At 43.5% G+C, this 14,008-nt stretch overlaps 1 protein-coding gene across 1 annotated transcript in view; it reads left to right on the plus strand.

Moving 5' to 3' along the window:
* Window positions 1-14,008, plus strand: part of LOC146203401 (serine/threonine-protein kinase 31-like) — a 237,328-nt gene that overhangs the window by 113,374 nt on the left and 109,946 nt on the right. Inside the window, exons 9-11 of the mRNA XM_084588737.1 lie at window positions 3,408-3,630; window positions 5,079-5,135; window positions 11,034-11,237. Of these exons, the coding sequence (XP_084444863.1) occupies window positions 3,408-3,630; window positions 5,079-5,135; window positions 11,034-11,237 (484 nt within the window). The remainder of the gene's footprint in view (window positions 1-3,407; window positions 3,631-5,078; window positions 5,136-11,033; window positions 11,238-14,008) is intronic.

Consider the following 14,008-nt stretch of genomic DNA (forward strand, 5'->3'; position numbering starts at 1 on the left):
AAATGCTCGGAATATAGCCAGCCCTTATGCATAGCATTCATTGATTACGAAAAAGCATTTGACTGTTGAAACCTTGGCGGTGATGCAGGCATTGCGAAATCAGGGGTTTGACGAGCCGTACGTGAAAGTGCTGGAAGATATATATAGTGGCTGCCTAGCAACCATAGTTCTGCATAAAGAAAGTAACAAAATTCCCATAAAGAAAGGTGTCAGGCCAGGAGATACAATCTCCCCATTACTATTCGCAGCTTGCTTAGAGGAAGTATTCAGAGACTTGGAATGGGAGCAGTTAGGGATAAGGGTAGATGGAGAATACCTCAGTAATCTGTGATTTGCTGATGACATTGCCTTGCTAAGCAACTCGGGGATGAACTGCAAATAATGATTGATGACCTAGACAGGAAAAGTAGAAAGGTAGGCTTGAAAATCAATATGCAGAAGACTAAGGCAATATTCAACAGCCTCGGGAAGGAACAGCAGTTTACATTAGGTAGCGAAGTACTGGAAGTAGTAGGCGAATATGTCTACTTAGAACAGGTAGTAACCGCAGATCCGGACCATGAAAAGGAAATAACTAGAAGAATAATACTGGGATGGAGCGCATTTGGTAAGCACTCGCAGATTATGACTAGCAGCTTACCGGTATCGCTCAAGGGGAAAGTGTACAACAGTTGCATGTTATCTGTACTCACCTATGGGGCTGAAACGTGGAGGCTAACCAAGAGGGTTCTACTTAAGTTGAGGGCAACTCAGAGGGCTATGGAACGAAAAATGGTAGGGGTAACATTAAGAGATAGGAAGCGTGCAGAGTGGGTCAGAGAGATAACTCAAGTTACTGACATTGTAGTGGGAATTAAGAAGAAGAAATGGGCATGGGCGGGACATGTAGTGCAAAGGGAGGATAACCGATGGTCGCTCAGGGTAACAAACTGGATTCCAAGGGAAGGAAAGCGTAGCAGGGGGCGGCAGAAAGTTAGGTGGGCGGATGAGGTTAAGAAGTTCACAGGGGTCAAATGGATGCAGCTAGCACAGAACCGGGTTAATTGGAGAAATATGGGTGGGGCCTTGCCCTGCAGTGGGTATAGTCAGGCTGATGATGGTGATGAGCACATCCTTGCGCTTCGCTGTACTGCGTTTTTCCCCTCTCCTGAACACAACTGCTGCATTGGCTCTCTCTCGTTCCTTCACGCACATGGCTTGCAAATGTCACGTGCTGGCGCGCGGCAGCGATCACCGCAGATGCGGGAACCTTTGGAGAAAGGGCGCGGCGCTGCTCTAGAACAGCCGTCACCGAACTGTGCTCTCTCATTCCTTCTGCACGTGGCTTGAAAACGTCATATGGCAGACGGCCGAGGTGATGCGATCGTCTTTGGGGAAGGCGCACCATCCAATGTGTGGTGCGGAGTTCGATATATCGAACGACCGGTGAAATTAAGTTCGATATATGATGCAGCTTTCCTATACCTTTACATGGGATTTTCAAGGGGATATTCCGTGAGTTCGATATAACCAAAATTCGATATATTAGGGTTCGATATATCCAGGTTCGACTGTATGAGCCTATAGTTTGCCGTGGTATAGCATCTATTGAGCACAGTGGCGCCATCTAGTGACAAGAAGCCGAAGCAAATTATCACTGGTTTGGAGAAACTTTTATCTATAAATATTAATGGCAGTTGTGGGCACATTGCGAGCTTTTTGTTCTATGTCATTTAAAGCGGTGCTTCAGAAGGTAATTTGAATGAATCTGAGCAGGCTATAGTAAAAATGAGCGGATATGAGAGTGTGAATGGTCATGAGTGTGAGTGTACATGAATATAGGAGAGAGCGGATAATGGTGCTAGTGCAGGTAAGAGAGAGGGATTTTGAGTAGATATTATGGCGAATTCGAGTGGGAGAGCAGGCGCACTCGAAAGCACTTCGAAAGTGCTCTCAGACAAGCAGGCGCCCTCCAGTGGGAGAGCAGGAGTAGAATCACTGGCTTCTATTGGTGGAGGAGGAAGGCTTTTCCTCTGCTGAGAGCATTCAAGTGCACTCCCGACTGCTCCCTCGTCTAAAGCGGCATAAAGCGTCATATCCATGCGTCATGTCATGGCATAAAGCGTCATATCCACCCCATCTTTTTTTTTTTTTCTCTTGAGTCAACGACGCTCAAAATGGCGACTGCAAAGTGTTGCGCTCGGCGACCGGAAAGCATTGCTCAGGTGCTGTATGCATGTTTGAGAGTCGCTGTGGGCGTCGAAAAAGGCCAAAGGAGCCAGATCGTCGCACTGTGAGAACAAAAGCATACAAAACAAGCGTTGACCTCTGCTTGGGTTGCAAATGCCACCACTGCGGGCAAGCGGAGAATGCTGGGGAGAGAAGTGTGGTCACATGGTCGTGGCGTGCTGCTCTCGGCACGCAGAGAGCGTGACAGTTACACCCTCGCTCGGCGTGCTCCTGTACTGCTCTGTACTGCTCGGCGCCTCTGCTCTCATCCCCCCAACCGAATGTGCCATTAGTGCCTATGAGTAAACGTGTGAGTGGCTGTGAGTGTATATGAACGTTGAGTGGTCATGAGTGACATTAGTGGGTGTGAATGTGAGTGGATATGAATCATGGTTGCCTTGTTGTCGCGTCCCTTCAGCACAGTGGCACCATCTATTTCAAGAATTCATAAGCAGATTAGCAGTGGGTTGAATAAACCCTTATTTGCAAATGTTGATTACTGTGGTAGGTGCATTGCAAACATTTCTTTTTGTTCCAAGAAGAAAAAGGATGCAAATATGACATTAAAGGGTGCAAGTTGAAACCACAGATGCCAAGGTGGGAGTGCGAGTGGATATTAGTGGTTAGTGTACGTGAGTGGGAATGAGTAGTTGTTATTGGGAATGGTTATGAGTGTGAGTAGCATGGAGGAAAGCTCTGTGGGGAGTGGAGTGGGTGCAAGTTGTCGTTAGTGTGAATACAAGCTGCCGTGAGTGTGATTGTATATGTTAGAGGGTAGTAGCTTGAATGAAGGTCAGCTTGTGTAGTCATGAGGGGATGTATGTGAGTGGTTGTTATTGGCAATGAGTGTGAGTAAACATATGCGAGTGTCCGTGAGTGTATGTAAATGGAAGTGAGTAGATATGAATATGAGTGGTCAAAAGTGTGAGCGCCCATGACTATGTGAATTTGGGGGAGTGGATGTGGGTGTGAACGGGCGTGTGAGAGTGTGACGGGAGCCGTGCTCATGGTGCCGACCTATTCACATTTGGTGACCATGGGGGAATAAACCTGTGGAGAAAAAAGTAGTCTGCGAGGCATGAGTGGTAGTCATTCACATTTCCTTGCTTGCAAGTGACAACTGTTAAAGTGATGAAACTGGTCAAAAATGGTTTCTGCATGCCAAGAAAGAAGATTTGCTGCTTCCAAATTGACTGCAGGTTTCGTGCCCCACTCCTGCCACTGCCAGCACCACTTCCTGATCTTGGAGAGTGCCCAGAACCTGGGTTCATACCCAAACTACGTATGATTCCCCATGCAGAATATATTGCCCAGACTAAACGGTCAGAAGCTGGAGGTGATTCAGCAGCTTCAATAGAGCAGCTTCGTAGCGAGCGAAATCAGCTACAAGCTGAGCTGAAAGCCAAGAAGGCTCAAATTCAGGTTTGTTATATTAATTGAACTTATTTAACTTGTTCTTAACGTTAGCAACAGTTTACTAACATCTTTATGATTGAACAGAAGGCAAAGGAGTCAAATAGAGACATTGGGATTTGGTTCCTAGATCTGGTAGAAATGTTTGCAGATTTTTTATAGGCAATATTGTTAGATGTGATTAACAAACTTTGAGTCATGCTACTGTAAGGAACTGATGTCTTTGTATGCTGGTTTACTACTGTAAAAACCGACATATAATATGAACCCACATATAGACTATTTTAGTTTCGATGCCTGGGCGCAGCCATCTTAGTTTGATGGTGGCGCCCCGTATGAGCCAAACTGGGAATGTCTGCTCCGGCTCCTCTTGACGCCATCTTGGGCTGTGCTGTGCTGTGCATGTTGATTGATCTGCATTGAGTTGAGTGCGGATCGAGGTTTTCACACGGCAACTTTCAAGTGCAATCGAGCCCTAGCCTGCTTGGCTCGAAGTCGTTTCCTCAATTGCTTTGAGTTTTCATGCAAATTCGTGTGTCACCTAATGCATAGGAAATAAACTTCTCAATGGTGATTCAAAACAGCTATGAGGAGCGGAAGTGTTCGTGTGACAGAGGTATAAAACAATGCTTGATGAGTCTTGAGAGCAAGATAAGAACCTGGGATTGTCAAACCCTGCTAGACGCAAAAAAAAAAAAAAAAAGTAAAGAAAGGAATGCATATTCTCTAGCTTTTTTCATTTTTATTCAGTCCACGAAGTTTGAAAAATTGACCTGACCTCCTCGATTTTATCTCTCATATATATATATATATATATATCTTTTACTGCAATATCATGCCCTGGAGTACAAAATGCTTATTTAAAATATAAGGACACTCGCCGGATTCCTAAAGGAAATATATTAAAGCAGTGGTGATAGGTGGCTATTGTTCGATTACTTTTCGATCACATTCATACAGTCCAATACTCACATCTCTTCATTTGAAAGTAAGGCTTTCTCCCTGTTAACAGTGCCAAAATTTGAATTCATGTTGTTTTATTTCTTTTCTTTTTATTTTCCCCGTAAGCTGCTCCAAAGATGGATTTCTCTGCTCCATCACAACTATGAGTTTGATGCTTCGAAAACTGCTACAGATCCAATTTCTGCTGTTGCACCCCTGCTAGTATATGGTTAAAAATTACCTGGAGTCTGTCTGAGCGTTTTGGAATTGAAACTTTTGCCATGCACTGCCAATCCAAGAATGTCCAGAGCTGTGTGTGTTAACTGTCATTTTTCTTATAATTGGGCAGGTTCTTGTTTTCGTAGTTGATTTTATGGTAGGTGCTACTCTGAGTGTGTAACTATTTCCTTTTTTAATCTGGGTCCTTGAAGTTGTTTTCATATCAAGAGTGCTATAGAAAATGCAATTTTTCATGATGCTTTTGATTGCCCTCTAATATTTGGTGTCTTGTTCAGGCTTTGGAAAGCAAAGTGGTTTCAAAAGATGCGGTTGGACAGGGTTTTGCTTCAAAGGTAGGTAATTACATTGCTTTTTGTGTTCTGAAACTCACAAAAATACTTTCCAGTGATGGGCACAATACTTTCTAAAGTTACAGTGCTAAAGTATCCTTACTGTCTCTTTTATGTCTTTCTAGGCAGCTAGGTGGCTAACTCCAAAGCAGCAAGGAAAACTTGTTTTTAGCATCCCTGTTAATGGCTCTTGTGGAAGGCCTTTCAAGCGAAGGCATCTGAATTTAAATTGCCTTAAAGAAATGTTAACGGAAGCAGAAAAGCTTAGTACCCTAGACGAGGTTACTTTTTTGGGACCAGTACTAGCATTTTTCCTGTGAAAATAGCTGACATGTGAGAAAATCTCAAATCAGTTTCTTGATTTCTCCATTGACACTTCTAAGAATATACTGGGTGTTTCAAGGAAGACTAAGTAATTTAAAAAAAATAGTAGACTCAAAACAGAAAAACAATAATTGTAATGCACTCTCTGCCCCAGCAGACATAACTTGCTACAAAACTCCTCTAATTATGAGTGTATTTAACAAAGTTTCACGAATTAACTTTATAATTATCATAGTTGAGCGGCTAGTTCCATCGGGCAGTTTAATGCTGTGAATGAGACAATGCCAAATTAGTTTTTGGAACGAAGAAAATTTCATTTTTCTAGAGCCATGCAGCTCAACAAAATCTGTCACTTTTTTCTGCACGCAACCGAAACAGCTCGCAAGGAGCGCTGGAAGTATGTCGGAAGCGCAACGTCGGCTGTTGACGCGCGGCAATGAATGCAGTGCGCAATTTGAAACGCATGTGCTAATTTCCTTGGCTAGGGAGCCTCTGCGCTTTGCTTAGACAGCGGCTGACGTTATCGTCTGCTTTGTCGCCCGAAGTAAGGAAAAGGATAGTTATCGTCAGGTGTGACAACATCACTTTGGAAACGCTGATAAGCTCTGGCCTGGCGCTCTGCTTATCCGGTTTCCTTTGGAAGGAACTTTTTTTATCTTTTTTAAATTAGTCCCTAGTATTGTGAAAGAAATAACACTATGCTTCTGTGACAGCGTGAAGATGGCTGTTTAGTGCTAAACAGTGCCAGTATATTGGCATGCATTGCATTATCTGTGTCCAGCATCTATATCTTTTAATGACTCTGTTCGTTACAACTCCACTTGCATACCCCACAAAAGTAATACAGTGAAAGCTCGTTAATTCAAACCTCGATAATTCGAATTTTCGGATAATTCGAACTATACTACTTGGTCCGGCCAAGCTCCATAGAGATCTGTGTATAAAAAAGCCCGTTAATTCGAACGCGAGTCGGTTCCGCTACGGATAATTCGAACTACGCGCCGCCGCGTCTGGACGGCTTGGCGCACATCACGCGGCCAAAAAAAAAATGTAAAGAAACACCTCCGCGATCGGTAGACATAATTAGAGGCTGCGCACGTCCGAAACGGGGACAGAATAAGGAACCAGGTAAAACCATGGAAGAGTGGGTAAAACTTAAATGGCGCCATGACCGGCGTGGCGGCCGGCGGCGTTGAAGGGAGGGGACGCGGCCGCGGCAAGGTCTGTGCATGGCCGCGCGGCGGCGGCTGCCTGCTCTCTCTTCTGCGCAACCTCCGTAGCTCGCAACCAAATACTCGTTAATTCCAACCCTGTTAATTTGGAAATAGGGATAAGTACTGTCGGCGCGGTCCCAGCCAATGCCCATAAAAGGCTATGATCTGGGACGGGCACTATGGGTTAAACTTTTTTTTTTTTTTTTTGCGATAGCCATCCATCCTTCCACCCATCAGTCGTCAACGGAAGCACACGAGTCAGCCGCGATCATGACGCCGGCTTTTAGCACCGTTCGCTCCGATGATTGGAGTGGCAGTAGACGGTGCCACCCGCCCAAGTCGCTCATAGCATGATAAAGCGAACGTACTGAAAAGGAGGCTTGCACAACTGGATAAGCGCTGGCACTTTGCCAAGTTCGCTTTCCTCCCCCCTGCCCGAGCTAAAGTCAAAAGATAAACACGCCGTTATCGCCGCGCAGCATCTTGACGCACTGCCAAGAAATGTGTTGTGGACCGTGAAGGCGCGAAACAGAGGGACGCGCTAACGACTGACGCCTTTATTATTATTATTTTTTTTTTTTTTCAGATTCGTAGGCACAAATCGGGGCTGGGTGGGTTCATTATGCGAGCGAGTTCGTTACGCGACTAAATACGGTACATTTATTGTAGTACAAACGGTTTTGGTCAGTTTTTTCGAGGCCATTCGATAATTCGAACATCGGATAATTCGAACTTTTTTCCCGGTCCCTTAAAGTTCGAATTAACGAGCTTTTACTGTACTGCTTGAGATGGCAGGGAGTTATTTTCACATGACGTGTTTAAACTTACTGCCATCCATTGTGATGTACCGAAGAATGAAGTCGTAAAGAAGTTCAGTGCGGAAATGAGCATCTCTCTAGGAATATCCTCAGCTAATATCTTGACATGCACCTTCGGGTCTTCGAGGTTTGCTGGCGCTGTGGCGAAAGAAAATTTCTACGGGGCTTCGTCATGCTGAATTCTTTTTTTTTTTTCTAAACAACCACTGGTAGCTTCGAGGCATGTTCAGAGATAGTGCCTTTTAGAACGCAGTCTGTGTGTTCTTTTTCCATTTGAGGCTTCAGTCGATGAAGTAGGGACTGACAATACGGCTGTTACAAGTCACGCACTAAGTATTTGCTGACCATCTTACATGGTTCTTGTGCTGACATACCCGATGTAGGTTCTTGTCGCACCAGTAATGGGATTGTGCAAAATGACTTTAATTGGACCACGTCTGTCCAAAGCATTATTCTCAGAAATTCCGGGTGTGCATCACATTTAATGAGGCACAATTTGTAAAAATCGAGCCGTTTTTCACCGCCCCAATCACAGCGTGATAAGGCGAACATTCTGAAAACGAGGCCTGCACAACCAGACGAGTGTTGGCATCCTGCCAAGTTGCCTCTCCCCTCCCCCCCCGCCCCCCCCCGCTTCTCTGTTAGAGCTAATGTCGAAAGGTAAACACACTGTGATCTTATTGCTGCACAGCAACTTGGTGCATTCCCAAGAATGGCGACAGCAACGTCATGAAACAGCATGAAACGTAGGGATATGTTAGTAGCTAACGCTTTTCTCTTTTTTTTTTTTTTTAAACTCTCAGTGGCAAAAGTTGAGGATAGGCTCATTGTGCGAGGGGATCGTTACGCGAGTAAACAGGGTAAATTACCATAATGAAAATGTTTCTAGTCAGTTTTTTTCGAGGCCATTCGATAGTTTGAACTTTTTCCCGGTTCCGTGAAGTTCAAATTAACAAACTTTTTAGTTATGTATTTTCATATATATCATTTCAATCAGAATTTGATAGTATTTATCATTTGAAATATATTGTGATTCATTCCGGAAAGATTTAGGCTAAGTCTTAGCCTGTTGTGGGACATGCAACATTTCAAGGTGAAAATTTACCATCTTTTCTGAAGGAGGCAGGGATCACGTTAAGAATGCATTGGTATCGTCTACATACATGGCTATGCCAGGTGGTTCAAGTGTCCAAGAGATGTGATGCATATTATGAATGTAACAGGTTTTAGTTTAGATCCATGAGGGAGGCCTTGCTTAATAAATAGTTTGTCAGAACAAATATCACTTATTACCTTAGGCTGCAGTTTATAACTCCTCTGCAGAATAGAAGCTATGCCTTTTTCACCGCAGACTCAGAGTTTATGTGCAGTACTTAGTGTTTTGAATGATTCAATCTTTCACGGTTAATAATGCTTGTTCTGTTATGAATCCAAATTGAGGAGGGTGCATGAAGTTGTGTTTGGAAAAGAAAAATACTTCTAGCCTACTAGTGATTATGCTTTCAAATACTTTAGATAGTACTGGAATAACAGTCATTGAAAATTTCACTCGTTTCCACCTTTGTAAACTTGGCATACTCGGGCTGTTTTCTGAACCTGCATGTAATTTTTCTGTTGTAATATTTTCATATTTCTTTGATGTATTCAGGGTGTATGTAGCAACCGGGAAAACCGGGAATTATCAGAGAAACTTTATGCATCGGGAAAAATCAGGGAAATGTCAGAAAATCCATCAAAAATTTCGTCAAGTCGTGGAAAATGGCACGATACACTGTGCAGGGCATTTTCGTTTTAAGCTGGCACACAGCAAGTATGTTATTTATGCTTTTTTTATTTATTTATTTATTTATTCCTTAGCGCTTGGGCCCCTATCGCAGCCGCGCCGCAAGGCGAGGCACAATATATTACTTTGACGCCAGTGCATGGCTGAGCTGCCACAGTAGAACCAATACACACGTGAGTTGGGTACTCAGTTAAATGTGCAGAAGCGCTGCATGAAAGTAGTACGTGACAAAAATCGGGAGTAATTGCGCCGGCAGCGGCCAGCGTGAAAGCGATCGTGGAACTGAGCTAGAGCTGAGGTCCTTTGTGACACTCCAGCAGTTGACCGCTCACGTCTTCGCGATCTCGCCGTAGGTTCCATGCTTCGTGTGCGCGATAAAATTGCTTAGCACTTTTATGTCCACAATCACAATTTCGGTACGGGCATCGCATTCCGCACTAACGCTAAGGTGAAACTTCGTTGGGTCGCGAACTTTCCTGACAGAATGGCAGTGCGCCGGCTCCACCATAGTAGTACACAGCGGCGGCACAACTAAAAGTGTACCGTGATCCGAGATGCAATTTTCGCTGCAATTTGAACCCGCAGTGTCGTCATCAGGCAGCGTGTTTGATGTTTCCTGCACATCTAGCAAAGGCTTCCAAAGGCTCGTCGGGTGCACGGTTACAATCTGCTGTTTTCTGGCATCTCGATCACAAGGAAAAGATCTGCACGAACACGCCAGCCAATGGGAGAAGCGGAACGGCATACAGCGTGAGAGCTAAGTAAGATACTATAAACGGCCTTGGGAAAACTGGCGCGCGCAGCCAGTCCGCTTGAGTGACGCCAGTTTGAGATAGCGCAAATTGCGCACAAAGAAAACAGCTTTAAACCAAGTGCAAGGTGGTGGCGATCGGCCTGCTACAACGCCCGCAGATACGCAGGAATTTCGAACAAATCCATCTTTTCGGGGGCATTTCGTTGCTGCCATGACGATTTTATTGCATTTCCTGACCGAATTTAATGTTAATAATTTTACTGCAGGTGCCCGAAAGGATAAACATTCCAGAAATGAGTTTGTCTCAAAATCTATTTTTGAACATTCCCCTTAACTTTACGTCTGTTATATTTAAGAATTTTTGCTGTTGCAAGTCTTCAACTAATTTTATTTTCCAGCTAATTGCGCATTTATCAACAATCTGAAAGTTTGCAACTTAGACAGTTGCATTTTCCTTTAATGGCCGCAGGCGCTGCCACTATTATACACCTAGGCACGGCCAGTCTCAAGGGAGAGAACTCGCCCTCTCTCGAGACAGGCCGTGACCTACGGTGCCTTGCATCGAGGCACTCTATACACACCTGAAGTTTGACCAATCAAAACAGTTGTTCTTTTGATACATCGGCTATAGGACATTTCGCAACTGGTAGTATCAAAGCTCTCCTGAGGCTGGCATCAGTGCGCTTTTAATTTTCAGTAAACTTGCGACGTTTTTATTCATTATTAACACTAATGACAGCCTTTCGCTATTGTAAATTGGAGAATGTGAATAATAAATAGATTTTTTGGGGAATTATTATTAGCTAAGTTAAATTGGTTCACAGGAAGGGAAAGGCGCAGTGAGCAGCTACATTTTTGAGCCTCTTTACTCGTCAAGGAATTTGACTTGAAATAATCAGGGAAAACCTGGAAAAGTCGGGGATTTTGAAAATAGTGGTTTGCTAGACACCCTGTGCACTGCACAGCATTCCTTCTCTTCGTTGTACAATTTTTTTTTTTTCACCGCAGCTCCCCGGTCTCATCACCCTGTTGGATGAAGTGAAACTGCAGAGAGAACAATTTTCTACGGATCCAGAAGTAAAGGATGTCATTGAAAAAGCCTTGGATGAGCATGGCAGTTGTGGGCAGATAATAGAGCCGGTACCAAGTGTGGAAGCTGCCATCGTTCGCCTTCAGACAGCACAGGACGTTATCCGGAACTGCGTAGAGAAGGTAATATCAGCAAGGACTCATTATGGTGTAGGTCACGGGAGTTGCAAAATACTGTGTTATAAGTAGTACCGCCTTATTTTCAGTATACCGCTTAACATTTGAGTATTCAGCATGGTCAGCTTATGTTTGAAGTGCATATGATGTTGCAGCAGGCAAAGTAGTAGTACAGTTGCAGGTAGCAGGAAGTTTAGTTCAATTTTATCATAGCAATGAAAGAATTTTATTTTTGTGTGGTGCCACTCACTTGACTGCAGTGCTGGCAGTTCTGTCTATCATATTGCCCAGATACCTGAGTGCTTGCTCACTCTTGTCTTACGTGCAGTAGACCAGTTAAATCTCGTTATAAGAGACACTGTTACAAGAGACACTCAGCTATAAGAGACATTTAAAAATGTTTTGGTTGGTTTTCCTATGTCTGCAATGTTAACAACATTGCATACAAGAGACATGGTTACAAGAGACACTTGTTACTAAGGACAACTTTTTCCTGTCCCTGGAGTCAAATCTTGACTACTTAGAAGAGACACAACCCAGGTGCACTCATGCAGCTGAAGCATACCAACTCGTACATGATGCACTTCAGATTCCCTCAGCTAAATTCTGTTCCATATCAGCATCCTTTTAGTTCTACTATATGTCGGTAACTGAGAAAGAGTGCTTCCCCATGATTGGCAAGTTGAGACGACCCCATTGTTTCAGCCACTGGCATCGCATTACTGTCACCTTCGAAGCAAATCAAAATTCATGAATGACATCCAGCATATTTAACTCCTCGCTGTTAAAATTTGATCACAAGATGAAAGCCCAGAATTCTTATGTCTTTCTCTTTGTGGACAATGCTTCTTGCAGCACCAAAGTTCTTGTGCTCAAAGTTACCAAAGTTATTTTCTCCCTCCAAACTCCACACCCTACCTTCAGCCAATAGACAAAGGCATTATTCACTCCGTCAAGTTGCTGTACAAAACAAGGTTGGTAGAACGCCTGTTGCTCGACGGGCAGCAAGGCTGTACAATAGTAATAGATGTGAAGTTTGCTGTTCAGGTGATTTCAGGTGTCTGGAATGGCCTGAGAAGTGAAGCTGTGAAAAACCTTTTCATACAAGCAGACTTTAAATGTGATGGCATGATGTAAGAGGGCCCATATATGGATACCGTGGAAAGCTTCCTTAAAGATGAAGCTTGGGCGAGCATCCAAGAGACTGTTGAGGTACCAGAATCTATTGAGGAATTCGTATCTGCAGATGCGGATCTTGTGTGCTCCCGAAGAGCTTTTAGACTGTGCAATTCTCGCGCAAGTAAATGGCACATATGCCATAGAGGGTGACTACAAGGACATTTCAGAGGAAAAGTGTCAGCATCTGAGGGTGACGAGCATGTTAGAGTGATTCAAAGGTATTAGAGCAACAGGAAGGCTTGCAAAGGGAAGGGCTTTACCTCCAGAATTTGGGAAGGAATACACTCTGCACTCACAAAAATACATACTATAGTATGAATAACTTCTTTAAGCTTTCCTGAACAATTTCCTGTTAATGCGTGTGAATGCATTGATATGCTGATGTGCAGTAAATTGATCAACACAGTGCTTTTATAATTTTTGGTTAGTACAAGAGACCTTGCTTACAAGAGACATCTTTTTCGGGTCCCTTGAGTGTCTCTTGTAACGAGGTTTTACATTGGATGCGTTTATTGCATCTCTACACAAAACTGATGCTATGTTCTCATTCTTTTCATCCTCGGACAGGATCTTATCATGATTAGGCGCCATTTGCACAGTTTTGTCACTAGCGTCTGCTCCTTTGCATGCACAGCTGTCATCATCCTGTCTGGCAAAATTTAGGAACATATCACTCTCAGCCACAAATTTCATTGATTGATTTCTGACTAATGTTGCTGCGGGTCATGTGATTGGTGATGACATGAATGAAGTATCTCAGAGCTGCGTGCGCCTGTTGCTCTAGGTTTCTCTTAGTTTTCACCTGTGAGGCTGCTGCAACCAGTTTTCTTGTTTGCAAGACAGAACAGCACAAACTACACAAACTACAAAAAGGAAAGAGGGAACATGTATAGTGTTGAGAACAACTGAAGGTTTATATTTATGAATTTCGCTAAATGTACGTATGGCAGCATTAAGAGAGCAAGAAGAGCAAAAAGCTTAAAAACAGTCATCGGCACCAGAATTCGCACTGGAGAACTAAATCATCCTGCTCTTGATTACAGTAACACCTCTTACTTGATGCATAAATCATTTGAACAGCCTGGTTTTCACCACCTTGTGAACCTGTCGTCATATCGTATAGTTTTGGGGTCATTGGCCATGGTTACCGCAAACATTTTTTTATTTGCCTCTAGCATAAGTTGCACTGCTGAAGCATCATGGGTGAGTAGTGGGCTAACAAAGTGGTTACTGTTCAATGCCATTAACTGTATATATTTACCCTTTTTTTTTTTTTTGAACCACAGTACACCTTGGTGATAATCCATTTCATGGAATCGTAAAAAGTAGAGTGAAACATCATTAAGACACACTCACTTAAGTGTAGTTGCATGAAATTTCTGCTTTAGCTTCTATTAGGCCCGTAAAGTTTCTTACTGTTATTGGGAGGGAAAGCTACCAGCACTGCACTTCAGCCTCTATGATGTTCTGAACATCATGGGGTGCATTGCTACCTGGTAATGAGACATTCAGACATTTTTGAGTTCATAAAGTGGTACGTTACTGAGATTCCTCATTCTGCAAATGCTGTTTCTTTATATTATATGCGCACAGGTATA

This window comes from Amblyomma maculatum, chromosome 1 (genome assembly GCF_055883805.1).
Source record: "Amblyomma maculatum isolate TAMU_Amacu chromosome 1, ASM5588380v1, whole genome shotgun sequence".
Taxonomy (NCBI): Eukaryota; Metazoa; Arthropoda; class Arachnida; order Ixodida; family Ixodidae; genus Amblyomma; species Amblyomma maculatum.